The sequence below is a fragment of the Equus quagga genome, chromosome 1 (assembly GCF_021613505.1).
Source record: "Equus quagga isolate Etosha38 chromosome 1, UCLA_HA_Equagga_1.0, whole genome shotgun sequence".
In the NCBI taxonomy this organism is placed as follows: domain Eukaryota; kingdom Metazoa; phylum Chordata; class Mammalia; order Perissodactyla; family Equidae; genus Equus; species Equus quagga.
In genome coordinates, this window is record NC_060267.1 from 88,704,856 (window position 1) to 88,729,824 (window position 24,969).

The following is a 24,969-nucleotide window of genomic DNA, read 5'->3' on the forward strand; positions in this document are numbered from 1 at the left end:
CCTCCCTCACAGGCTCCAACGTCTCCTCCTCCCCAGGCTCCAATGTCACCTCCTTGGGATCCCCCCACAGACAAGTCCAGTCCCCTGCAGTGCGGTCCCCTCCATGACCACCGCTGCCCTCTGCTTAGCACTCCTCTCCACAGCAGTCACTGTGTCACCGTGAAAGGCCCCTTCCACCCCACGCCCCACAGACAGAAACCTTGTTCCCCCCACCCCCCACCCCGCGCCCAGCTCCTGCCTGGCCCAGGTGGATGCTCCAGAAACAAGTGCTAAGTGAATGAGCCCTAAGTGGAAGGTGCCCAAATGGCCACCCAGGAGGCCACCGTGGGCCTGGGAAGGAGGCTGAGGAGGGCAGAGGTTGGCTGGGTCTCCCCATCACCAAGGCAGCTTCGGGGCGAGGAGGTGGGGCCAGGAGGAGCCAGCCGGGATCTCTCAACAAAGCTGCCTTTAAAGCTCTTCTCAGTGAGCAAATATTTAACCACAGCTCAGCGGCCCGGCCTGGCCCGGTGGGGAGGAGCGAGCTTTGAGGCCTGGGGAGGACCTGGGGAGGGAGGGAGATGAAGCGGAGGCACAGAGAAATGCCAAAAAATAAAAAAAAGGCAGACTGCAGACCCGCCCACCAGGGACTGCCCTTTCCTTACACCTCCAGGCCACCCTGGTGGGAGGAAGTCCATTCTCATCTTGACACAAACAGGGAAACAAAAGCCCTGGCAGCCCCTCCCAGCCCCTCCCTCCGCGCCTGGCAGCAGCCCCGTGCCCACAGCCTACAGTTGGAGGCTTGTTCTTGGAGCCCAGAAGCCAGGCGTCCCTGCTCCCTGGGAACACAGACCCAAGCTGGGAAGGCTGGAGAAGGGTTGCCAAGGCCCCCCCCAGCATCCCCCACCCAGGGCTACCAGCCTACCCACACCTACCCTGGGCCCACCTAGGGTGCCCAGCACTGTGCCTGCCATGGAGAGCACCACTTCCGCTCTGGGGAGCAAGTCTCGGGATGGGCTCCCGAGGCTGGTGTCCTGCACCATGCCCTGCCCCGGCCAAGGCCACACCCCAGGCCAACGGCCATGAAGAAGGGATCAAAGGGCCAGTCAAAGGCAGCCAGAAAGACTCTCAGAGCTGCAAGATGCCCCAGGAGGACCAGCCACCTCGTCTGGGCCCACCCCTGCTCAACTTCCCCCCGGCCTCCTGCTCCCAAAGGGAGCCCTGGCTTGGGAGCCAGACAGACGCCAAACTAATCCCAGCTCCCCAGCTCGGTGGTCCAGTGCTCACCTCTGAGTCTCTGTATGCTCCTGAGTGCCCTGGGGACAGTTAGCTTCCCCCTCAAGGGGCTGTCGTCATCAGGATGGGCACAGAGGTGGCTGATCTCTGACACGATTTTGTAAACATTAACCTCCATCCCCCTCATACTTAGTCACCCATTTCTGTTGACTTCTCAGCAACATTCCTTACTTCCATTCCTTTCTTTTCATCCTCGCCACACCCAATGAATCTGATCCCTCACGACATGGGGCCTAGCCACCTGTGAAAACTGTCCCGGAGCCATAGGACAGCATCCCCTTGCGTGGTCGCCAGGTGTTCCTCAGCACACGCCTGCTCTCATGCCAAAGCACAGAGCACCAAGGCTGGAGTGGGGACCCAGGGCACCCTGCCATGGCACACTCACCTTGCCAGGCCCAGCAGGGGCCTGGATCCCTGTCCTGGGCCTGTTAGAACACCCACCACCAACTTTCCCCTCAGCGCCCAGACTGGTGATCAACCTTGAGACGCCCAGGCAGAACTTGCTGACTGAGCCCTTCCTCCACGACCAGCCCAGTAGGCAGCATCACCACTACCCCAACCAGCCACCACAAGGAAGGAGCTCGGGACAGGACACAGGCCGAAATCCATGTCCTCCATCAGCCAGCTCAAGGTCAAGCAAAATGGCCGCTGGGGGCAGAGCCAAGGTCAGGTGAGGATCTCAGGGGCTGTATCGTACCAGACAAGAAAGGCTTCACGTTCCCCTCCTTCATTTACCAACCACTGAGCGCTGGGTATTCAGGAGTGAGCTAGATGAACTCAGTCCCTGCTGTCTAACGACGGAGACAGACTGTCAACAGAACCTACAATGGGGGCCGGCCCAGTGGCACAGCGGTTAAGCTCGCACATTCCACTTCAGCGGCCTGGAGTTCGCTGGTTTGGATCCCGGGTGCGGACCTACACACTGCTTGGCAAGCCATGCTGTGGCAGGCGTCCCACATACAAAGTAGAGGAAGATGGGCATGGATGTTAGCTCAAAGCCAGGCAAAAAGAGGAGGATTGGCAGCAGTTAGCTCATGGCTAATCTTCCTCAAAAAAAAGAACCTACAATGGGTATGGTAAATCTCTGTCTGGGGGCAGCATGGGAAGTCACAGGAACCCAGAGGAGAGGCGGCCAACCCAGCCAGCAGGGTCACGGGAGACTTCCAGAAGGAGGTGGCACCTGAGACATGAAGAGATGCCAGCCAGGTGGAGGAAGAAGAGTGTGCCAAGCAGAACACCAGGAAATGCACAGATTCGGACATGCGAGAAAACATTAATGCATTCCACAAATATTTAGGAGTACCTTCTACGTCAAGAAGAAGGTTTTCACAAAGCAGAGTAGTGTTGAGGTTCTGGAATCAGATCTCAGTTCAAATACTAACCCCACCACTCAAGGGCTGCAGGACTTTAGGCGTGTGACTCAATTCTCTCTGAACCTCAGTTCCCTCAGCTGTAAAATGGGAGTAACAGCAGTACCCCCCTGGTCTGGTTGCCATAAGGATTCAATGAAATGAGGAAATGCACAGAGCCTGAGCAAACGGGGGCTTGCATTATCGGTGATAAGGACCACTAATCAAAAGGAGCCCCATGTGCCCAAGTGCTGGGGGCCGGTGAGTGGGTGGGTGGGCAGCAAGCCTTTCACAAGCCCAGGGGTCCCAGTGTGTCCACCTGTGCTAATGGCAGTTTTCTGTGATATGTTTCAGGTCACAAAATGGGGACCAGCAAAGGGGAATGAGAACAGCCTGCTCTCAGCCCAAAGCGCAGGGCACTGGTCCCTCAGTGGGCCCCTCGGGGGACAGGAAGGTAACACACTTGGGGTCCAATCTTTCTGGGCCCTCATCCTTCAGGGGTTAACTCATCATAAAGGGGAAGTGGAGAGAGAAACATCAATGAAGATGCTGAAAGCAAGCACCCCACAAACCACATGCCACTAAACCTCGGCCGACCACAGCCCCTCCGCTTGGTGGCACAGCAGGTGAGTGAGTTCCTTGTCTCTCTGAGCCTCCACTTCCCACAGGTCCAGAGTGGACAAGGCTAAGGACGAGGCTAGATGGGAAAGTGCTTTGAATTCCACAGGGCAGGGACACATGTCTTGCTCTCCTGGTATCTTGTATTTATATCTCTCTTTTTTTTTTTCTTGTCTTATTGCATTGACTAAGACATCCAGATCAGTGCTAACGAAAATACCTTTAGGGTCTCAACATTGAGTTTGCTCAGGCTTGCTCATTATGTGACAAATGATGCTGGAAAGGGGCTGCTGAGGGAAAGGTAGGGAGGCCTTAGTTCTTCCCCTAAAGCAAAACACTTGGATAATTCCTCAGGGAAAATAGATGCCAGGGAAACCTGGCCATAGCCAGCCTGGGCCAAACTGGAGCCTGTTCTTAAATGATCCACCAAAGACGGACAGAACTCCAGAAGGCTTTCTGTCTCAGATGCCCAGTGTGGGGCAGGTGGCCCTAGGAGGTAGAGAGTCCCCATCACTGGAGGTATACAAGCAGAGGCTGGATAGCAAATTGGCAAGGAGGCTGTGAAGAAGATTCTGCCCCAGGGGAGAGGTTGGCAGTAAAAACACAAACTTTGGAACCACACAGACCTGGCTCTGCTATTGACCATGACTTCCCAAGCCTCAGTTTCTTTATTCATCAAATGGAGAGAAACATAGTACACACGTCGAATTGGTGTGAGGACTAAACAAGAACGTGTGAGAAGCGTTCGGCACTCTGCCTGATTGTTGGTGAGAGCCCAATACATGCCAGCTGCTGTTCTCATAAGAACCAACCACTAATTAGTGCCAGTTGCTGTGGCCCACCCCTAACGGAAAAGGGCTAAACCCCGAGACACAAATCCTACACATTTCACGAGCCAAGTGCTCTCTGACACCAACATCCTTTTCACTACGGCCAAGTCAGGCTTCTTCCCAAGCTGTCCCGGGACCCAGACTTTCCCCTGCCTGTCCATCTCACACGCACGCATGCACACACACACGCATGCACACACACTGCTGCCTGCAGTGCTGGCTCCCTGAGTCCTGACGGGAAGTGGGGGGTGGGGGGCAACATCAGGGAGGGAGAAGCAAGGGGAGATGGGGTAGGTGGGTGGGCCAACATGAAAATTCACTCATGTGCTTGCTACTGGGCCCAAGCAGATCCAATACCAGGCCGGAACGCCAGGGACCCTGGGCATGGCAATCAGGTTAGTGAAGGGGGCAGAAATTTCCTTCAATGCCTAGAACCAGTAAACCTCCCAGTTTTTGCTGGAGAGGCTTTATGCAGATAGAAGATGCAAAGTTTATTCAAATAACAAGACTCCCCATGACCTGCCCCTCTGAGCCAGCGGAGGACGCCACTGCCCCACCCTTGGGTCACCAGCTGCAGGTCTCGTTGGTCTCCAGCAGGGGACAGAACGGGAGAGCCAGGAACGAATGCCCTCGGAGGCCCTGCTAGCCTCACATTCCTTGCTCCAGGTGCCTGCATGACCCCCATCTGTGCTTCCCCATCTTGGGAAACTCTGCTCTCAGCCAGCAGGCCTAAGTGCCGTGTCTGCTTCCCTGGGGGCCCTAGAGGGCGAATGGGGATGGGCTCCCTGTCTCCCTGGGCAGTGATGCATGGATTCCAGGCACACATTCCAGGTGGTCACGCGGGGTTAAGAGCGCTAGGCCCCAAGTCAGGGCACCTGACTGCCACTGGGTCACCTTGGACAAGTCCCTCACTGTGCCTGGCTCTCTGTCCCTTGTCTGTCCAGGGAAGGGGCTGGACTCTATTGTGCTGGACCCTCAAGGCCCTGACGCCCTCCAACCATGATATAAGATAGCGTGTGCCCTCCCCAACACAGGACCACATTGGTGGGTGCCAGAGGAGCCCACCGTCCAGGCTTGATCAAATTGGTCCAAGTTCCACCTGTCAGCCTGGGGCACTGAAAGTGACCCCTGACGGTCACTGTCCCCACTCGGGTCAGAACCCTCTGTGAGTCATCAGCAAACCCTGCTTTAATAATTAACTGTTTAGGGTCCATTTCCCCCATGAGGACAAGGACCCTGTCTGTCTCATTCATGACATATCGTCAGCACCCAGCACAGCACCTCCACATCAGTATCTGTCCCCGACTGCGAGCTAACACAAGAGCACCTCAATCCAGTCTCCCAGGCATCTGAAGACGCAGGGAGAGGATGGGGCTTTCCCAGAAAGGCCAGCTCAGGCCTGGGGACAGACCCTTCTCAGCCCCAGGCGGACAGTGCTAGCCAGGGGCTCTCCAATCCCAGCAGGCTGCTTCCTCCACAGGTGGGGCCGGGTCGGGAGCTGGCCTGACAAGCCCAAGGTCACACTTCAGCAGCAAAAAAGGTCGCCACCCCGTCATGCAAACCGAACCGTCACCTAAGCTTGGGTCCTCAGTTTCCTCTTCCGGCAGATTCTGTCAAATGATACAGCACCTGCAAAGGGCCTGGGAAATTGGAGCTGGGCAGGCCCTGCGCTTGAGCCTGTTCTGCCCCTTCGGGCTGGCGCAGGGGTGGGGGAGGGGCATGCCCAGGGGCAGGAGGTCTGGGTCTGCCGGACTCTCAGACGCGGCAGGCACAGCCCCCTGCTTCCACGTCCCCCATCAGAAGACGACCCCACCCCCACAAAGGGACAGATGTCCCAGCACTTTGAAAATCAGCTTCCCAAGGCTTGTGCACATGAGGGAGCTGCTGCTACAGCCAGCAAGAACCACGGCAAACCCACCAATTTCTGGGACATTCTGGTTCCCCTCAACACCTGTGATCTCTGGGCCTCGGGCCTTTGCAGAGCCACCCTCTGCCATGACCCTCGCATCCTCCTTCACCCTTTGGGTCTCACTTAGACACCCCCTTCTCCAACAAGCCTTTGCTGACCTCCAAGCCTGGGTCAGTGCTGCCCTCTGGGCCCCCAGAGACGCCCTTACCTCCCACCTCAGCAGGGGCCCCTGTGCTGGGTCATCCTCCCAGAAAGGGGTCCTTGAGAGGGTGAGGACCATGGCTGCCTCCCCATCCAGCCCCCCAGTCCCACTCATGACCTGGCACTGAGCAGGCTCTCAAACAATGGTGCAATCAATGGGTTAACCCCACAGCAATGATTCGGGTTGTCCAACTGGGCACCGCTTCCAACAATGAAAAATAGAAACTCAAGTGGCCAGCAGCAGGGGTTTGGCTGAGCAAGTTAAAATGCAGACAACTGGGGCATAATGGAATATTCTGCTGCCCTTCAACACGCTGCAGGGGGTCGACACTAGGCAGCTGCCCACAAGCCACTGTTGATTATACATCAGGAAAATGCCTAAAAGGCACTATTTCTGGGCGGTAGGATTATTGGTGGTTTTCACTTTCTTATTACTTGTCTATATTTTCTAATAGTTCTTTGATCTTTAGATATTGTTTATGTAACAACAACAACAATAAAAGGGGGAGCTCTGGGAAAGCCAAGCCTCTGGGGGCTGAGGACCTGATCTATGAGAGATGCTAGGAGATGGGAGCCACTGCAGGTCTGAGGGGGAGGTCAGAGCTCATCGCCGAGGGACCTGACCTAATACCATCTTGTCACTCAAGTCCAGGCTGCCTGGGCACCTCCAGGAGGGAGGCCCTGACCTGGGTGGGGGCACTCGACCCCAAGAGCAGAAACTCTTGAGAGTTCACATGGCTTCATCATAAAGCTCACAATGCTCTCAGAGGTAGTTATGGCCATCCCCACTTTACAGATGGGGAAACGGAGGCACAGAGAGCTGAGGTCACAATAAAGACAGGCAGAGGGGAAGCCCTGAGCACTGCAGAAAGGGGTCCTGGAGCCCAGCCTTCTGCCTCATATGCCTGCAGCAGCCACGCATATCACCCAGGGGGCCAGGAACATGTTCTGGCCGGAGCAGTGAGCCACCTGGCCTCTAACCTAAGGGCTAGAGAACTGGTGGGTCGTAGATGCTCCCAGCTGGACAAGAATCCACTCACTCTCACCACCCCACTGTCCCCCACACGCCCACCTCCACTGCCTGGCACGGAGAGAGACTCCATATTACGGAATCAATCCACCATCTCTGGCTTGAACCGCCCCCCCAGATTCATCCATCCATGGCCACAGGTGCCTCCTGGGCCAGGCACGGAGTAAGCACCCAATGCATGTTTGTTGCTATTCTCACCCAGAGTGGCAGAGGCGAAATCGTCTTTCTAAAGTCCAGCCAGCAAGTCTCGATGAGAAAGGGCTCCCCACTCCCTAATTCCTTTGCCAGGCATGCGAGCCTGCCCCTCTGTCTCTGGCCACAGTCCCCATGGCTCCCCTCCACACACAGGGAACTCTGTGCCAGGCCACTCCCCCACCTGCCTATAGCCCAACTCTAGGGGCCAAAATCCATCCTGTCCTTCGAGACTCAGCTCAAACACCCCCACTTCCAGAATCCTCCCTGCTCTCTCCCTTTCTCCAAGCCCGCTCTGTGCTTCGCAACCCCTGGGGCTCTCACCAGGCCATGGTGGCTCAGATTCTGGAGTCAGACAGAAGAATCAAACTTTTCCCCAAAATATGGTCCATACGACTATTCTTTTTTATTTAAAATATTTACCATGAAAAAGAAAAGAGAGAATGAAGACTGAAGAAAAAATTTAAATAATCCATGAATCTACCACCCAAAAAAAAATCTCTATTAACATTTTGACAAGTTTCCTTCCATATTTTTTCTACATCTGTACAGACATATCCACTCGGGGACACACAGAACTACATCTTCACTTTTTACTTTTCTTTTTTTTTTCCTGAGGAAGATTAGCCCTGAGCTAACTACTGCTAATCCTCCTCTTTTTGCTGAGGAAGACTGGCCCTGAGCGAACATCCATGCCCATCTTCCTCTACTTTATATGTAGGATGCCTACCACAGCATGGGTTTTTGCCAAGCAGTGCCATGTCCACACCTGGGATCCGCACCTGGGATCCGAACCAGCGAACGCCAGGCCGCCAAAGCGGAACGTGCGCACTTAACCGCTGTGCCACCGAGCCGGCCCCTTCACTTTTTTTTTTAAATTTTCTCCCCAAAGCCCCCCAGTACACAGTTGTATATTCTTCGTTGTGGGTCCTTCTAGTTGTGGCATGTGGAACGCTGCCTCAGCGTGGTTTGATGAGCAGTGCCATGTCCACACCCAGGATTCGAACGAACGAAACACTGGGCCGCCTGCAGCGGAGCATGTGAACTTAACCACAGGGCCAGCCCCAGGCGGCTTCACTTTTAATCGCTACATATTATGCCACTGAACACCTCCTACTGACACACATTGTTTCCCTTTTAGGTTTTCCTGTTCTAAGTGATGCTGTAATGTAACAGAACCACCTGGCCACATTCAGGTAAATTCCCGGCGTGGTGCTTCGGGCCCCCTTTCTGCTGTTGCTCCCATGGGTGGTGGCGACCGGGGAAGGACCACACTCCTTGCACAGCCGTTTCCCGCCTGGCCTTTAGAAGGACCCACTGCTTTAGCCACAGGAGCCTCTGTACCCCACATTGCTGCCTAGGCATGCACAAAGAAAGGATTTTGGGGGGTACAAGCCCAGATCAGCACTGCAGTTACACCGTCCCCAAGGCTTGTGTCCGTCGTCCTAAAACCCAGGTGACAGCCCTGGCCCTGTGTGGGGCCAGCAGCAGGATCCCGGCCTCTGTCACAGCTCCCCTCCCAGACGGGCCCGTTGTCCTAAGAAGGAACTGAAGGACCAAGAGGGGAGGGGACTTGGGCTCACCGTCCCACCCACTCAGAGGACCCTGGGCAACTCCCCTGGCCACCAGGAGCCTGTTCTTCACCTGTGACAGGAGGATGAACAGGTATTGCTGAGCCATCGTACGGCGGTGCCCCACACGGGCCTGGCGCAGGGCCCACACGTGCAAGCTCTCTGGGAGGGTGGTCATTTAGTCACAGCGATCTGTCCTCTGCTAATTGTCTAATTAATGACCTGCTGGTAACCCTTTGTTCGATGTGGCTCTTCTGCAGAGCCCTGAGCCCTACGTGGGCAGGGCCTGGGCAGGCTTGGTGAGGGTGCCGAGCACACAGTGGGCCCTCAGTCAACGTGTGCTCCTGTGCCTGACACACAGGGAGTCAGTAAGGATGACAAGATGAGGACCCAGGTGTCCCTGTCACGCTAGGGGCTCCGTCCTGGAGGCCCAGCACCTGGAGCTGCAGAGGGGGAAGGTCAGCCTGTCCAAGAGCGAGTCCCCAGGCCCTGCCTCTCCCGGCCTCACCCTCGGGGCTCAAGGACACGAACAAAAGCTCAAAGCCAGTGAGTCAGACTGAGAGGAATACACGCCCGGAGGAAGGGGAGGAAGGAAGCCGTGCGCCACTGCACGTGCGTGCTCGGTGCCTGCGGTCTCAGACCCGGTGGGGCCCCAACCACTCCTTCCAGACCCGAAGAGGGGAAGTCAGAACCAGCCTGCACCTGCCCGGCCCCTCTGCACCCCCGACGCACCCCACGCACCGACCAGACCCTTCCTCCAAGCAGCTTCGGGTCCCTCCGCTGCAAGAACATGAACCTTACAAGACATTCATCCATTCATTCACTAGTGAGGAATTAAAACAATTTAAACTAATCAATGTTAATTACAGCTATTGATACTTGAGCATTTTCTCTGTCCAGCACTGTGTTAAGCAGGCATAAAGGCAGATTATAAACACACATAATGTCACTTAACCTTTACGACCCAGGGAAGCATTATTATCATTCCCATTTGACAGCTGATGAAACTAAGACATAAAAACCCAAAGTGAACTGTCCTGGGGGCACTTAGCCAGCAGCTGGTGAAGCAAGCTCTGACCTGTGAGCCCCGCTGTCCCCCTCAGGGGAGCCCACAGTGACCGAGCCCTCATGGTCCTCCTATCGTTGAGATCAGAACTACAACCTTGTGAGGAGGGGGGCCAGCCGTCCACTGCAGGGGAGGCCCAGGGAAGATTGTTCCTGAATGCAGGGGTCAGTCCACAGGGCCTGCAGGGCCTTCCAGGTCTGGAATTTGACCCAGAGGGCCTTCCAGAGGCTCTCATCCAACCCCTTCATTGAACCGTGGGGGAAACTGAGGCCCAGAGTAGAGGCTCGACCAAGCTCCCATCCACAGAGCCGGACTCCTCAGAAGCCACAGAGGGGACTCAGGAAGAGAGGGAAGCAAGGAGTTCTGCCCCTAATGGCACAGGGAGTCCTCTGGGTCCCACCCCGGGGGGCTCCAGGCCAGACCAGCAGCCGGGCCCCCAGCCTGCGGGGCAGGCCCCAGAAGCGGCTGCTCTCAGATTCTGCCACGATCCCAACAGGAAGACAGGAAAGCTGAGCTGGGCAGCCGGCTGCAGCCTGACTTGGATGGGAAGTTTGGTCCCCCCGGAGGAGGCAGACTCTAGGGTCGCTGAGAAAGTGACCCTTCTGCTCTGAGAGAGGTGCCCGCCTCTGGCCAGAAAGAAATGAAGGGTTTCTGAGGCCCTAGCTGGCCTCGGTCCGGGTGAGAGAAAGGGCTCCCTGTGTTCAACTACTTGGCTCAAATCACCCCCACCCTCACCACCCTCCTTGAGAGACGGGCTCACCCCCATTTTAGAGGCGGGGAACTGAGGCCCAGAGAGGAGACCCTTTGACCAAAGTCACACAGGGAGCCGTGACTGTGCTGGGCTGAGCCTGGAGGGGACTGAGCAGCGGCCACGTCAGGGGGTCGGGCCCCACTCCATCCTCTCCCCTCTCCTCTTCCTGGCAGCCTTAAATATGGGAGTGCGTGGGGCTGGCCCCGTGGCCGAGTGGTTAAGTTCGTGCGCTCCGCTGCAGGCAGCCCAGTGTTTCGTTGGTTCGAATCCTGGGCGCGGACATGGCACTGCTCGTCAGACCACGCTGAGGCAGCGTCCCACATGCCACAACTAGAGGAACCCACAACGAAGAATACACAACTATGTACCGGGGGGCTTTGGGGAGAAAAAGGAAAAAATAAAATCTTAAAAAAAAAAAATAATAAGTTTGAATTAAAAAAAAAAAATATGGGAGTGCGGGTGGGAGGGGAGTCTAGTTTTGGCTTTTTTAATGCACCACAACACCTCAGTGTCTGCGTGTGGACAGGCCCAGGCTGTCTCCTCAGACACAGGCCTATCTGTGAGGCCAGCACAGGGTGCTTCTCTCTCACGGAGGGCTTGTTTGTTTACTCAGTTTTCAAAATTATAACCTTCACAGCCCCACCCAGGCCACTCACTCCTTCCCCGACCGGTCTTTGCTGTCTGGGGCTGTCCATGGGGCAGAGGGGTGGACAGGAAGTGGGGAAAAGGGCTTTGTGCTGGGGTCTGGGCCCTGGGTGTCCGTCCCAGCTCTGCAGCCTCTGAGACCCTGGGGATGTCCCCTCCTCCTCGTGGGCCTCAGTTTCCCCAGAAATGAAATAGAGGAGGGGATCGGTGAGATGATTGCAAAGGGCCCTCCTGGCTGGGAGGGAGAAGGGTCTGGGCCAGAACAAGAGAAGCAGCCACTGCCCATCAGCAAGCTCCAAACTCAGCCAGCGGCAGCCGTGGCCCGAGCAGACCGCAAGGAGGCCACAAACACACCTTCCACACGAGGCGCGGCTCCGTGGCCCAACAAGGCCAGACTCCCCAAAGCTTGAGCTCTGTTCTCTTTTCATCCCTTCCCACCCCTCCACCCCCTGCAGGGAACACTTCCAAAAAACAAAGAAGAAAAGCAAAAACAAAAAGTGAAACAGAAGTGCAATTGTCAACTCACTCCCCCTCCGGACATCCAGATGGTCCCTAAAATCCCTGGCGGGCCAGGGCAAATGACACAGCTCCCCCAGGACACAGCTCAATGCAACTGCCATCGACCAAGCACCTTCCAAGCGCCAGGAACTACTGCCTCCCAGAATCTCCACACCCTTCGGAGGCAGGCATCACCGTCCCATTTAACTGACAGCTGAGGCTCCAAGGGGAGCGAGTAACTTCAGCTGAGGCTCCGAGGGGGTGAGTAACTTGCACAAGCCCGGAGGCCCCTTGGTGGCAAAAGCCAGCTGCCTCCCAGTCACCGCCAGACAGGCTGCCTCTAGAGTTAGGTTGACCCAGTGTTTAAAACCATCTTGCACTCAGGAAAATATAAAGATCCACTGTCTTTGTAACACGAACCACATCACATCCAGCTTGATGGAACCTTCTTGGCTGGCGTGAGTCCCACGAGATAAGGGCTTGTGTCACTACTTCATCCCCACCATCCAGCCCAGGCCTGGCCTCAGACAGCTTTCAGAGAGAGCCCTTCCTTCCACAGCAAGATGGCATCATGCAATAACCATCTGCCGGCCATCTGCTCTGTGCCTTCCATGCATACCAAGGCCCACAGGCTCCCAAGAGGCCAGAGCTAGAAGGGCACTAGAGATTGTCCTAGTGACCCATTGCACAGATGGGCAAAGCGAAGCCAGAGAGCAAGAAGGACTTGCCAAAGGTTACCTGGCACCAGCCCTGAGGCTCTCCCCTCCCAGCCTGCACCCATAAGTGGCTCCCGGCAGGTGGGGTGGATTAGAGGTGGGTAGAGCACAAGAAGGTAAGTAGTTTCCTGCCGGAGGGACTCCTCTTCTAAAAGATTCTGGCTTGACAACTCAGCTGGACACAAACAGCTCTGTTCTGCATGGAGTGTTGGGTGGACAGACGGCAGCTGCAATTGGCTTGGCCTCAGATGTGTGGGTGGAAAAGCGGGGTTCACACTTTGCAAACCACAATTCATTCTTCCTCGGCCTCTCCTGGATGACCAGTGACCCACTGGAGCCCCCGCCCCTGCACATGGACCCTGCATGCAGCGCCCCAGCCCACGCCCTGCACTTTTGATCCCCCTGAGAGGAGGGACCCCCTTGGCCAACGTGCTATCATGGACTATACACAACAGTAAGGACTAATGATGACAGGAGCCAATGCCTTCTTAAACACAGAGCTCTGCCCTCATCATCTCATCCATCTCTCACAACAGCCTAGCAGGTCTGGGCTCCTATTATGCCAACTTCCAGATGAGGAACCTGAGAACCGGAGAAGGAAAGGCACCTGCCAAATATCAAGAGACTGGATACAAATCTCAAACCAGGTCCTCAGAACCCAGGCCTGGCCCTCTTCCCACTCCGCCTGGAAGGGAAGAAGGTTCTCATATTCAGAGCTGCCTAGGAAGGGAGTGAGGCTCCTGTCATCGGAGGAATGGGAGCAGAGGCTGCAGGACCACTGGTTGCCTTAATAAAACAATCTATGGGGTCCATCAATCCCACAGGGCCTAGGAGAACAGAAACCAGATCTCCCCAACCTCACACATCACGGTCACTGGGGCCTGGCTTGTGCCATCACCCCTGTACACACACATACCTCCCCTGACTGTCCCCTCCCCCAGCCACACCCGTCCAAGCCTGCTCTCACCACTGGGCCCCCCTCCTCTCATCCACCCTCCTAGGCCTCCCCAGACATTCAGAAAAGTCCCCTCCTCTCCAAGGCCAGCCTCTGTGGCTCCCTCCACTTCACCCATCCCGCCCTCACCCACTAGGCCAGTTCCCCTGTCACACTTCCCCACAGAAGCTTGGCCCCTTGAGAACACCCCTCACCCTGCGGCGGGAGAGCCGGCCAGGAAGCGCCACGTGGGCAGGGGCCACGTAGGCCTCTGCATCAGTGTGTTCCTGGAGCCTAGTACAGTGCCTGGGGCACAGCAAGTGCTCAATAACTATTGACTGAAAGAATAAAAGGAAGAATGACCAAGTGTGTCTGGGGCCAGGGCTTGTCAGAGCCCTGGAGGGTCTCACAGGCATGCAGAGTGGGACCCTCCACCTCAACTTCCAACATCCAAACCCATCCAGCCCTGCCTTTGGAAGGCACCTTGAGACACCTAGGAGACGGTTTTCAGAGGCAGAAAACTCCCATGAGTAGATATTGGTCCTGGGGTCACAGACGGGGAGAAAAGGCACAGAGAGGCACAGCCATTGGTCCAGAGACACACAGCAAACAAGCAACAGAATCAGGCTCAAAACCTGAAAGTCTAGTTCTGGACAGGTAACCAGGCAAAGGGGGCACGTTCCCATCTGTCTTTTCGCCTGTTTATCCTCCGTGCCCTTCCCAGCGCCAAGCAGAGTGGACGATGCTGTTGAATGACTGATGTGTACCCTGTCTCACCGCCCTCCAGGTGCCGACTGGCTGCCATAGGCGCCCAGGGCCATGGCTGGTGCTCCTCAACCTGGAGCATGCCAACTTCCCGGAGCACATGGCAGGGGGCAGGGGGTGCCTGAGACCACAGGACAGAGCTGAAACATCTCCGTCCATGAAGTGCCAATCATCGCAGCCACCACTCACTGTCTTCTCCCCAGCCTGGTGCCGCACATCCAGGGCCTGTCACTCGTGATCCTCACGCCCTGAGAAGCCAGTACTGTCATCCACTTTCACAGAGGACACTGAGGCTCAGAGAGGCTGACCGACTTGCCCAAAACACCAGTCCACCGGGTGGCAAAGCAGGGACTCAAATCCAGGCAGTCTGACTGCAGAGCCTTGCCCCAAACCTCTGGACTCCCTGCTTCTTCCAACTCCCCATCCACTGTGTCCACAGGCAGGTCCTCTCACCTCTCCGGGCCAGCACATCTCCAAACCTGGCCTGTTCCCAGGGGGTGGAACCAGGTGCCCTGCAGAGGTGGGCACTTCCTGTCCTTCCAGTTTTAAAATATGTGAGATCAGTAAGATTGCAGCCTTCCATGACTCAGGCCGTAAGATTCAACCAAGACGGGGGCACGACTCTGCTCCACCCTCCAGGGTTTTAAACCTAGGCCTCTGCCTTCATCTTTCCTTAAAACTCTGCCCAGCCCTGTCTAGAGAAAAACTCTTCTTCCTCAGGCCGGGAAGCAGATGGGGGGTGGGGCAGGGGGATGGGAAAAGCAGCTCAGGAATTTCTGCAGCCACAGGACGATGCTGTGAGGAGACCCAGGGTGAAGTGAGTCATGAGCTCTGCTCTCGGAGGAGGAGGGGGCGCTGGGAAGGAGAGCAGAACTGGCCAAAGGGAGACTGGAGTCTCAGACTGAGTAATGACGAGAGGGATAGATTTGTGCAACCTATGTACCGTACGGAGCCTCCGACACACCCAGCTCAGTTCCCACTCGGCTCCTCCCCACCCCCAGGCCTCCTCCTCCTCCCCTGACCCTTTCCCCTCCCCACCTGCCTCTCTTTGGGGCCTTTTCCCTGTTGTCCCCCTGCCCACTCCCAACATCGGGATCTGTGCAGTCACAGTGGAGCATGGTTTTTACAGCTAAGGCCTTGGACTCCCCAGTCTGGGCCTGCCACTGACCTGCTCTGCTCCCACCTCTAAAAGGTGGGGGACGGGCATGGAGGGTGAGGATTTAATGAGGTAATACAGGCAAAGGAAGGCGTGGCACAGAGTAAGTGCTCAGTTAAATGATGCCCAATCATACAGGTATTGCTCAGAGCCTGATCGGGCCCTCCCTACTCCATCAGCCACCATCCTCACGCAGGAGACTTATCATTGCAGCCCCTGCAGGCCACAGGCTGGGGAAGCAGCTGGATGTACGAGGTCACACACCCAGAGGCCACGGTCATCAGTCCATGTCCCCAGCTCACAGGCAGCCTCTTTGAGCCCACTCCCCCCTGGAAAGAGGCTCAGAGGTGTCCGGGGCTCCCAGAAGGAGCCTCCCGGGAAATGCCCAGGTCCATGGAAGCAGGCCAGGGGGCACTGGCCGGAGGGCAAGAGGATGAGTGTGTCTCCAGCAGGGAAACTGACCAGAGCAGGAAAGGAAACAAACACAGAACCTCGTTTGCCCCTGAAATCCACTGTCCAGTCACAGCAGAGCGCAGTGATGTCCAGCACGGGGTGGGGGGGTGGTAAGAAAAGGTCTGCGTGGATGCAGAATGAGATGCGACCTTTGGGGATGCTTCCAGGAAGGTTCTAATGACCTGGGAGAAATGCTTATTAGAAACCGTTTAGTGAAAGAAGCAAGGCACAAATTGAGTCATGGTCTCAGCAACGTATAACAATAAACACGGAACGGAAATACCACTGAAAAATACAGTGGTTACTGCAGGACGGCGGTGAGCGATTCCAAGTCTTGTCTCTAAACTCCATTCCTCAGGAGGCAGGAGGGAAGGCCACGGCCCGGTTTGGGTTTAGAAAGTTCTCTCTGGCTGTGTGTGTGGGAAGCACGGAGCGGTGAGGCGGGAAGGATGGAGGGGTGAGGCGGGAGGCAGCTCCGAGCAGGCAATGCCAGAGCTCAGGCCTGGGCAGTGGGAAAGGAACAGTGAGGCTGGATGGAGGGGGAGGGCAGGGTCAACGCCAACAAAAGCATGTTATGTAAGACCGACACAAGAGCGGAGCAGAATCCCCAGACGCTTCACCCCCAGGGGCCGACCCAGACCCTGGCTAAGGGCAGCAGCCCAGGCGAGGCCGGGCACTGCTTCCGGCCAGCCTGGTCTCTCTGCAAGACCCAGGGCAGCAACTAGGAAGGCCAGTACCAGGGTGGGGGGTGGCGGAGAGCAGACACCTCATCCCTTCATTCCTGGGGCCTCTAGCCACTTCCCAAAAGTGGAAAGGTAGGCTTTTAAAATCAGTTTGGATGGGGCCGGCCCATGGCCAAGTGGTTAAGTTCACACACTGCACTTCGGTGGCCCAGGGTTTCACCGGTTTGAATCCTGGGCACGGACATGGCACCACTCATCAGGCCATGATGAGGCGGTGTCTCACATGCCACAACTAGAAGGACCCACAACTAAAATATATACAACTATGTACTGGGCTTTGGGGAGAAAAAGGAAAAATAAAATCTTAAAAATAAAATTAAAAGCAATAAAATCAGTTCAGAAAAAGGTATTATTTGTTTTGCTCCATAAATAAACAAGATACCCTTTTTCTCCTGTCTGATGGTCAACAGGAGACAATACTCAAGCCTGAGGTGCTAGTACTGACGTACTGACGGGAGGGAGGGTCAAATGTCTTCAGCCTTTTCAGAGGCTAATGGTCAATACATCAAAACGTGACTCAGGAGTTCTGATTTGAGGCCTCTGATATGGAACCTGGGGCGGGACCCGTGCAACCAGGTTCAGGGAGCACCGTGAATACTAGTGATGGAAACAACCCGAAAGTCCGTGCCGAGGGGTCTGGGTAAATAACCTGCGCCGTGCACAGAGAGAAAACCCACCAAGAGGAGGAGGAGGCAGCCTCGTGTTCTGACACGGAAAGACGGTCACACTATACGGAGTGAAAAAAGCAAACCACAGAAAGATATCATGGGACCTCTTTTTATAAACAGAGCCACATGCCCGTGTACACAGAGATGTAAGTTTGGAAACAGTGACACACCAAACTGGAGTGATTTCTTCTGGGCAGTGGGACTGGAGGGAGGGGGCCCTCACTGTTTTACTTTCCACTCCTGAACTGTTGGTGTGTGCGTTACTTCCGCAATCAGTCAACACGAGCCATGGTTGCCTCGAGCTGGGAAAACGGGAGTGACTCCTTATGGGCAGAGGGCTTCTTTCAGGGGTAATAAAAAGGTTCTAAAAGTAATTGTGGCGATGGTTGCACAACTCTGTGAATATACAAAAAAAAACAACATTGAATTGTACACTTAAAGTGGGTAAATTGTCTAGCAGGTGAATTATGTCTCAATAAAGCTGCTCCTTAAAAAAACAATTAGCAAGAGGAAAGGTGAGCCCAGGAGAAGAGAGGTACTGGCAAACTCCTTCACCTGCCCTCTCAGGTAATAAACCATAGGGCGTATGGCAGGGGCGGGGGAAGGCATGGTTCCTTGGCCCCCACAATTTCACCCTGGTCAACAGAATTTCTGGACTAACAGCTGAGTCCTTCAAGGTTGTCCTAGAGGCAGAAGAGCCCCCCAGGCAATGCCAGGTTTCCTCAAGGGCACAGCATCCAACGCCTACTTACGCACCTTGAGCAACCATGAGTTTACTCCCTCATGGTTTATGTGGCTCAGAACATACACAAAGAACCCCTCATACAGTGTGGACATGGACCATCCAGACTTCCACTCACTCGTCATAGTCCTGTCCTCTAGGCCAGGTGGAAGGTGTAGGTTGGTGTCACCCCCTCACCTCTCCACATCCTAGTTCCTTCCTAGTCATATAGGTCCTCTGGGCCTGCTCCAGACAGCTCACATCCATCTCATATGTTTGCCAACGCAGAAGGCACAGTCATCAGGGTTTCTAAGACCTCAGGTGGATGCTTGCATCCAGGGAACCAGCATCCACCCTGCCCCACAGGACTGGAGAAACCTCAGAGAAACAGGACCTAAACCACAGCCCCAACTGCCTCCTTCAAACTCCAACACCTGACCACTCTCTCCCCCACCAGAGAGTCAACAGCAGAGAGCAAATGAGAATTCTCAATAACAATAGCAATTGTTGGCGAGCACTCACTTTGCCCCAAGCACTGGGGTGAATTTCTTACCAGCATTATCTCATCAATTCCTTGCACCAGAGCCTAGCAGGAAGCTACTATTATTCCCATTTTATAGATAAGAAAATTAAGATTAAGATGTTGGCCCAAGGTCACGCTAGCTAACATACTATGGAGTCAATGTTGGGACCCTGAGCTGGCCCAAGTCTGGAGGAGATTTGTGGGAAAAATTTGGTATTGTCAGGCCCTCAGAACCAGAAAGGACATCAGCCATCAGGTAATACACCTCCTTCAATTCACAGCTCGGGAAACTGAGACCCAGACAGAGTAAGCAAGTAGCTGCCTGAAGTTGCCCAAGCCGCCGGGCTCCCAGGCCAGGGCTCTTTCCTCCACGCAGGCTCCCTCATGAAAGCAGGAAGGAATCATCCTGCCACCAGCCCCACGGGGCTGCTGGTGTGAGAACAAGCCCGTGCTTGCCAGGGGCTTTGAAATCCCAGGATGAAAGGCGCCGTGGCAGCAGAACAGGACTGTGGGCAGGAGCGAGCCTGACCTCTGCCAGGACTTGCAGGCTGGCATTCACCTGCTCACCTGCTCGGGGCGGGCACAAAGCTGCGGGAGCCACGGGCCAAGCCACAGAACCCTAACCCGCCTCAGAGCTCAGGGCACTGTGGGAAAGGGATGTACCGGTCTCCTGGGCGGAGAACCAGACCCTCGGTAGGGAGGGCTCTGGAATCTTAATTGTCTGGCATGGAGGGGCTCACTGTGAACAAGGTGAAGTGAGGAAGGTGAAGGGTCAGTGGAGGGGACAAAGACACACCTCATTCCCCTCCAGCACACATTTCTAAGGCCGCTTGCTTCCTTGGGAGGGGGCTGGCGGCTTCTCCTCCTTCCAAACTCCCACCCCCCCCAACTTCAGGTGCCCCCTCAGGTGAGCCTGGACCAGGAATTTGAGGCATGTGAAGAGGGTTATTAATAGCACTGAAGTGTAGGGAGGAAAGAGGCCAGCAGGCTGAGTGGGCACAACCCTCTTGCACCCTGCCCGGTGTCCACAAAACAAACCCAACCCTGTCCGGGAGAGGACACCTCACCTTTTGTGGTCTCAGTCTCCTCCCCTGTAAAATGGCCAGGGGAAGGGGGGCGGGGCGCTGGCAGTTCTCAGCCCAGGAGGTGGGAAGAGGGAGAGAGCCAGAGCTGGGGGTGGGGGAAGGAAAAACCCCACCGAAAAAGGCGCAGCACACCCCACCCAGGCCCGGTGAGGGGCCCCCACAGGAGGTTGTGAATGGATGGACTGTTACAGAGCTCCAGGAGGCTGCCACCGACAGGGAGGGGACAGGAAGACTCCACCCCAGCCTTCCTCCTCCAGGCCTGTCCTACCAGGAGGCTTTTCCAGGACTTAACCCCCTGCTGGTCTGAAGCTGGAGAGGGTCTGACTCATTTCTACCTCATCCTCACCCCGGGGCCAGGACTGGCACAAAGGGGAAGCTCAGGCTGAGGGCCCAGGACCAGTCACTGGACAAGCCGTCCCCAGGACCGTCTTTGTGTCCAGCTGGGGAGGGGCCCTGGGGACACGGAGTTAAGGGACACCTGGTCCCTTTTCTCAAGGGGTACGTGCAGGCAGAACACAGCTGCTGAAACTCTCCAGGACTGCAAGGCACATCAAGATAAGTGTAGGTGGACACAGTGCTCTGGGCCCCCTGGACTGGGAGAAGCAAATTCAGCCAAAAGGAACGGTCTCCTCTTTCCACCGGCTGCCCCCGCACATGGACCAGCACCCCGGCCTCGATGCCAGGCCGTATGCTAAGAAAGTTACACAAATTAAGTCACTCAAGTCTCTCAACAACTCACTAATGAGGAAGAAATCATTCACCCCAGTTCGAAGAGGAGAAAACCGAGGTGCCAGGACACTGGGAGCCTTGCCCAAGATGTCAGGGCTGGGAAACAGATGCTCGCATTCCGCCCAGGCAGCCTCACCCAGGGCCAGGAGGTGAGCACAGCACGAAGTCTCCCAGGCAGCCCGATACCCTCACCCTATCTCTCCATTCTCCAGGGCTGGGGGCGGAGGAACCCAGGGCGCTGCTGTAGTCCCCCGGCTTCCCCAGGAAGCCTACGGGGCAGCTGTCCTTCTGAGAAGTGACCACTGTGCAGTGACAGGCTGAGAGCAGGGCTGGCTAAAGGAGGGGGCTGGGAAGGCTGGGCTCCAGCCTTGACAGCCCCCAGGTCATGGTTGCCAGGAGGAGGACCCTGCTGAGCTTGAGCCAAAGGACAGGGCTTCTGGCCCACCCCCTCCTGTGCACCCCATCTAACCCTGGTCACACTCCCCAGGCGTTGATGGGCCCTGGAAGTCTCAGCCACGTGTACTGGGTCTGCGGCCAGGGCGAGCGGAGGACCGGGACAGCGAGGGAGGAAGGTCAGGACACGCTGGCCGAGTGGGCCTGGAACGCTTCCGGTCGGGGATACCCGAAGTGGCAGGGGGAGGGGAAGGGGGGCCTGCAACCCCTCCACAGCTCCATCGGAGTAGTGTGTTGGGGGATCCGAAGGGACCGGCTCTGAGGGGGTTCGGATAGAGGAGCGGGGATTCGAGTCCCCTCGGGAGGGGGAAGGGCGAGCTCAGAAGCGGATGGGAAGGGGCGCCCAGACGTGGAGAGAATAAGCTCGGACGCAGGACTTGGTCCCCAGGCACTCCCGCCCCGCCCCGGGCCTGAGTCCCCGGAGACCCCAGCCCCGGGGAGGATGGCGGGCCGGGGTGGGGGCGTGGCCCAGGGGCTCCCCACCGGAGCCCGGGCGCGCGCGGTGCGGCGCAGGACTCACCTGCGATGTGCTGGCGCCGGGCATCGTCCAGGTGCGTGGACAGCACGTCCCCCATGGCGAGGAAGAGCCGGGGCCCGAGCCGCCCGCCGCCCACCGTTGCCCGCGCCGCTCAGGCGGACGCCGCTGGCGCCATGGAGCCGCGCCCGCCCCGCTCCCGCCGCTCCCGCCGCCCTGGCTGCGGCCTCCGCTGCGCTCGGCTCTCTGGCTCCGGCCGCGTCAGTCCCCGGCCGCCTCCGCCTCGCGCCCCAGCCCGCGGCCCGGCGGCCCTGCCCCGCCCGGCCCCGCCCCCGGCGCCCGGGCCCGCCCCTCCTCGGCCGCGGGCAGGAGGGCGGGGCAGGGGCTGGGGACGCGGGGACCGCCCGCGAGACAGAGACAAAGACGAGGTTCGCGAGAGGGAGGCCGAGGAGAGCCGCAGAGCGAGGCGCACGGGCCCTGACCCAAACGAAGAAAGAGATGGGGCTGATGGGGCCTCTGAAAGAACCGGGGGTGCCCTGGGGGTCTCCAGCCTGGGTGTCACCCCCTCCCCTCCCCGCGCGGCAAGAGAATCACGCCAAGGAGGTCGTTGGGGACTGGTAGGGGTCGCCTAGACCGACGTGCGGGAGCTCAGCGCTCGAGCCCCACTCCCCCCGCCCCGTACCCGCAGCCCCGCCCGCCGCCGCCGGCTTTCTGGAAGTTCCCTGGCCTTGATTCCACCTGCCCCAGAGGTGTGCCTGCCTGTCTTGCACAATAGTGCGAGGAAAAGGGAGGTGGCAGGGAGGGCTCAGGCCCAAAGGCACTCTGGGTCCCAATGCCAGGTGGACATTCCTCAGGCTCCCCGCGTGGGTATTTCACTGGAAAGGTGGCCTTTGAGACAGGGCAAGTCAGAAATGGAAAAAATAATAGCACTTTACCGTTTGTAAAACACTCAGATCCAAAACCCACACACTGGCATGGACTTTGGGTACCCAGCCTGTGGGACTGGGCATGAGTGGGTCATGGGTCCAGAGGAGGGTGTTTCAGTGCTACACCCGGTACCTCCCAAGCTGGTAGGGAAGACAGGTTAATATCTGGGATCCCCAAATCATGTACTGGGGTGGCTGGAGCCTTCCTTGGCAGCTGATGCTCAGAAGTCCTCTACAGCATCCCACGGGTCACTCAGTTTCTGCTTGCTTACCCCAGGGACTGAGAGCTCACCACTTCTCTGTGCATCCCACCCTGTAATTGGACAGTTCCTACTGCAGCGGTGACATAGGCCAGTAGGTTTGAAGTTGATTAACGTGGTACCAGCACTCATTTTTGCATTCCATGCTTCCCAGTCACTCAGCAAACAGGTAATAAACACCTTCTGCTTGCGAGGCCCTCTGCAAGGTGCTGGGGTTGGAAAGAGAGGATACCCCGGCTGTCCTACCTGCTCTGTGACCCCTAACAAGTGGCATTACTCAAAACCTCAGTTTCCTCATCCGTCAAATGAAAATAATGACGCTTTGTTGTGAGCATTAAATGAGATAACGAAGTGACATAGTGCCTGGGCCAGGATTGGTCATCTCAACAAACAGAACCCATCATTCTATTGTTCATCAGAGTCCCTGCCCTCAAGAGAGTATAGAAGCTTGAGGAAGGAGCAGAATATTCTGTTTTGAGGAAAATCACGGAGGGAGTAGTACCAGAACTGCAAGTTGAAAAACCAGAATTTTGACAGCAGATACTGGAGAATAGCATTCCAGGAGGTGGGGACAGCATGGGCTTTGAAGAGCAGGATGTACTTATGAGGCAGAGTCATCAGGTGGAGTTGAAGTCAAGCTGACAGGGATTGCTAGTTTCCTTTTACAGAGACAGAAACTGAGGCCCAGAGAGGGAAAGTGAGTTACCAAAGTCACACAGCAAGGCAGAGGTGGAACCCAGCCAGAGGCCATGCCTCCTGATACCTGGCTCTTTGCACAGCCAGAAGCAAGTGATGCTGCTAGCCTCATTTCATATTTCTTGCGACTCAGGCTATAGGGACCGTAAATGCCTGCTCTGCCCTGGGAGGGGAGAGCTGGAGCTAGCTGGCATCTGGACATCCCAGGGCATCTCCTCAGCCAGCCTAGAGATCTGGGTCACTTGGAGTAGAGGTGGAGCTCAAGCAGCCTTTGCCAGCCTTCACGGTGCACCCAGGCCTGTGAGCCCGGAGCACCCACAGTCTTCCCAGAGTGCCAGGCCCCTAGCCCAAGGACCCTACCTCTTGGCTTTGGAGACCTTTGGGCACATGTCACCTAGCCCCTCTGAGCGTCCATGGCCTCATATCTGAGAGGCAAATGAGATCGTGAAAGTGGAAAGGCATTATAAACTGTGGGGTGCTGTACACGCATGTGAATAGCTCCCCCTAGACCTTGGGGCCAATCCCTTCCGATTCAAGATTCATTCAGTTCACAAGAAAAAAAATTGTGTTATCTAGGGGCAAAGTAGCCAGGCCTGGTGGTCTAGAGTTTCGGACTCGGCGTTCTCACCACCATGGCCCGGGTTCATTTCCCAGTCAGGGAATCATAGCACCCGTCTGTCAGCTGTCATACCGTGGTGGCTGTGAGTTGCTGTGATGCTGAAAGCTATGCCACCGGTATTTCAAATACCAGCAGGGTCCCCCATGGTGGACAGGTTTCAGCAGAGCTTCCAGACTAACACAGACTAGGGGGAAGGACCTGACCACCCGCTTCCGAGAAAATTGGCATTGAACACCCTATGAATAGCCTCAGAGCATTGTCTGATCCAGCACCGGAAGGTGAGAGGATGGCACAAAAAGACCAGGCTGGATTCCGCTCTGTTGTACACAGGGTCACTAGGAGTGGGAATCAGCTCGACAGCACTTAAAGCAAGGGGCAGAGTGGAGGGGAATTGGCTGCAAAAAAAATCGAGGGGGGAAGTTTTGGGAAGGATGGTGACGGCCTATGCCTTGACTGGGGTGATAGTTACACAGGAGTCCATACTTGTCAAGACTCATCAAATTACGCAGCTTAAAATGGATGCATTTTGTTGTATGAAGATTACATGTCAATGAAGTTGATTTAAAAATGAAAAATGAGGGGCCGGCCTTGTGGCGCAGCTGTTAAGTGCGCATATTTCCCTTCTCAGCGGCCAGGGGTTCTCCGGTTCGGATCCCTGGTGTGGACATGGCACCGCTTGGCAAGCCATGCTGCGGTACGCGTCCCACGTATAAAGTAGAGGAAGATGGGCACAGATGTGAGCTCACGGCCAGTCCTCCTCAGCAAAAAGAGAAAGATCGGCAGTAGTTAGCTCAGGGCTAATCTTCCTCAAAATAAAAAAAAAGAGAGAAAGAAAAATGAATATATGGGGCACCTGCTATGTGTCAGGCGCTGTTGTAGGAGTTGGAGATCTGTCAGCGTGGAAGGCAGTCAAGATGCCCATGCTTGCCGAGGTGCACTCATGCTGGAGAGAGACGGCCTCAGAGAGTGATGTGTTCAGATAATAAAGCAAGGTGAAGGGATAGGGTGACAGACGTGAGAACGTCACCCAGGAAGGTGGTCTAGGAAGGTCTCTCTAACACTTGGAGACCTGACTGGCAAGAAGAATCCTGCTCCTTGAAGATGAAGGAACAGCT

At 56.3% G+C, this 24,969-nt stretch overlaps 1 protein-coding gene and 1 long non-coding RNA gene across 2 annotated transcripts in view; one reads left to right on the forward strand and one right to left on the reverse strand.

Moving 5' to 3' along the window:
* The window catches only part of NIBAN2 (niban apoptosis regulator 2), a 53,112-nt gene extending 31,494 nt beyond the window's left edge, over positions 1 to 21,618 (reverse strand). The window contains 1 exon segment of the mRNA XM_046656394.1: positions 21,399 to 21,618. Within this exon segment, the coding sequence (XP_046512350.1) occupies positions 21,399 to 21,453 (55 nt within the window). The 5' untranslated portion in view covers positions 21,454 to 21,618.
* Positions 17,774 to 20,998, forward strand: LOC124237156 (uncharacterized). Its single transcript, XR_006887946.1, has 2 exons — positions 17,774 to 20,574; positions 20,913 to 20,998. It is a non-coding gene; the product is annotated as an uncharacterized LOC124237156 (long non-coding RNA).
* Positions 21,619 to 24,969: the final 3,351 nt, after the last annotated feature.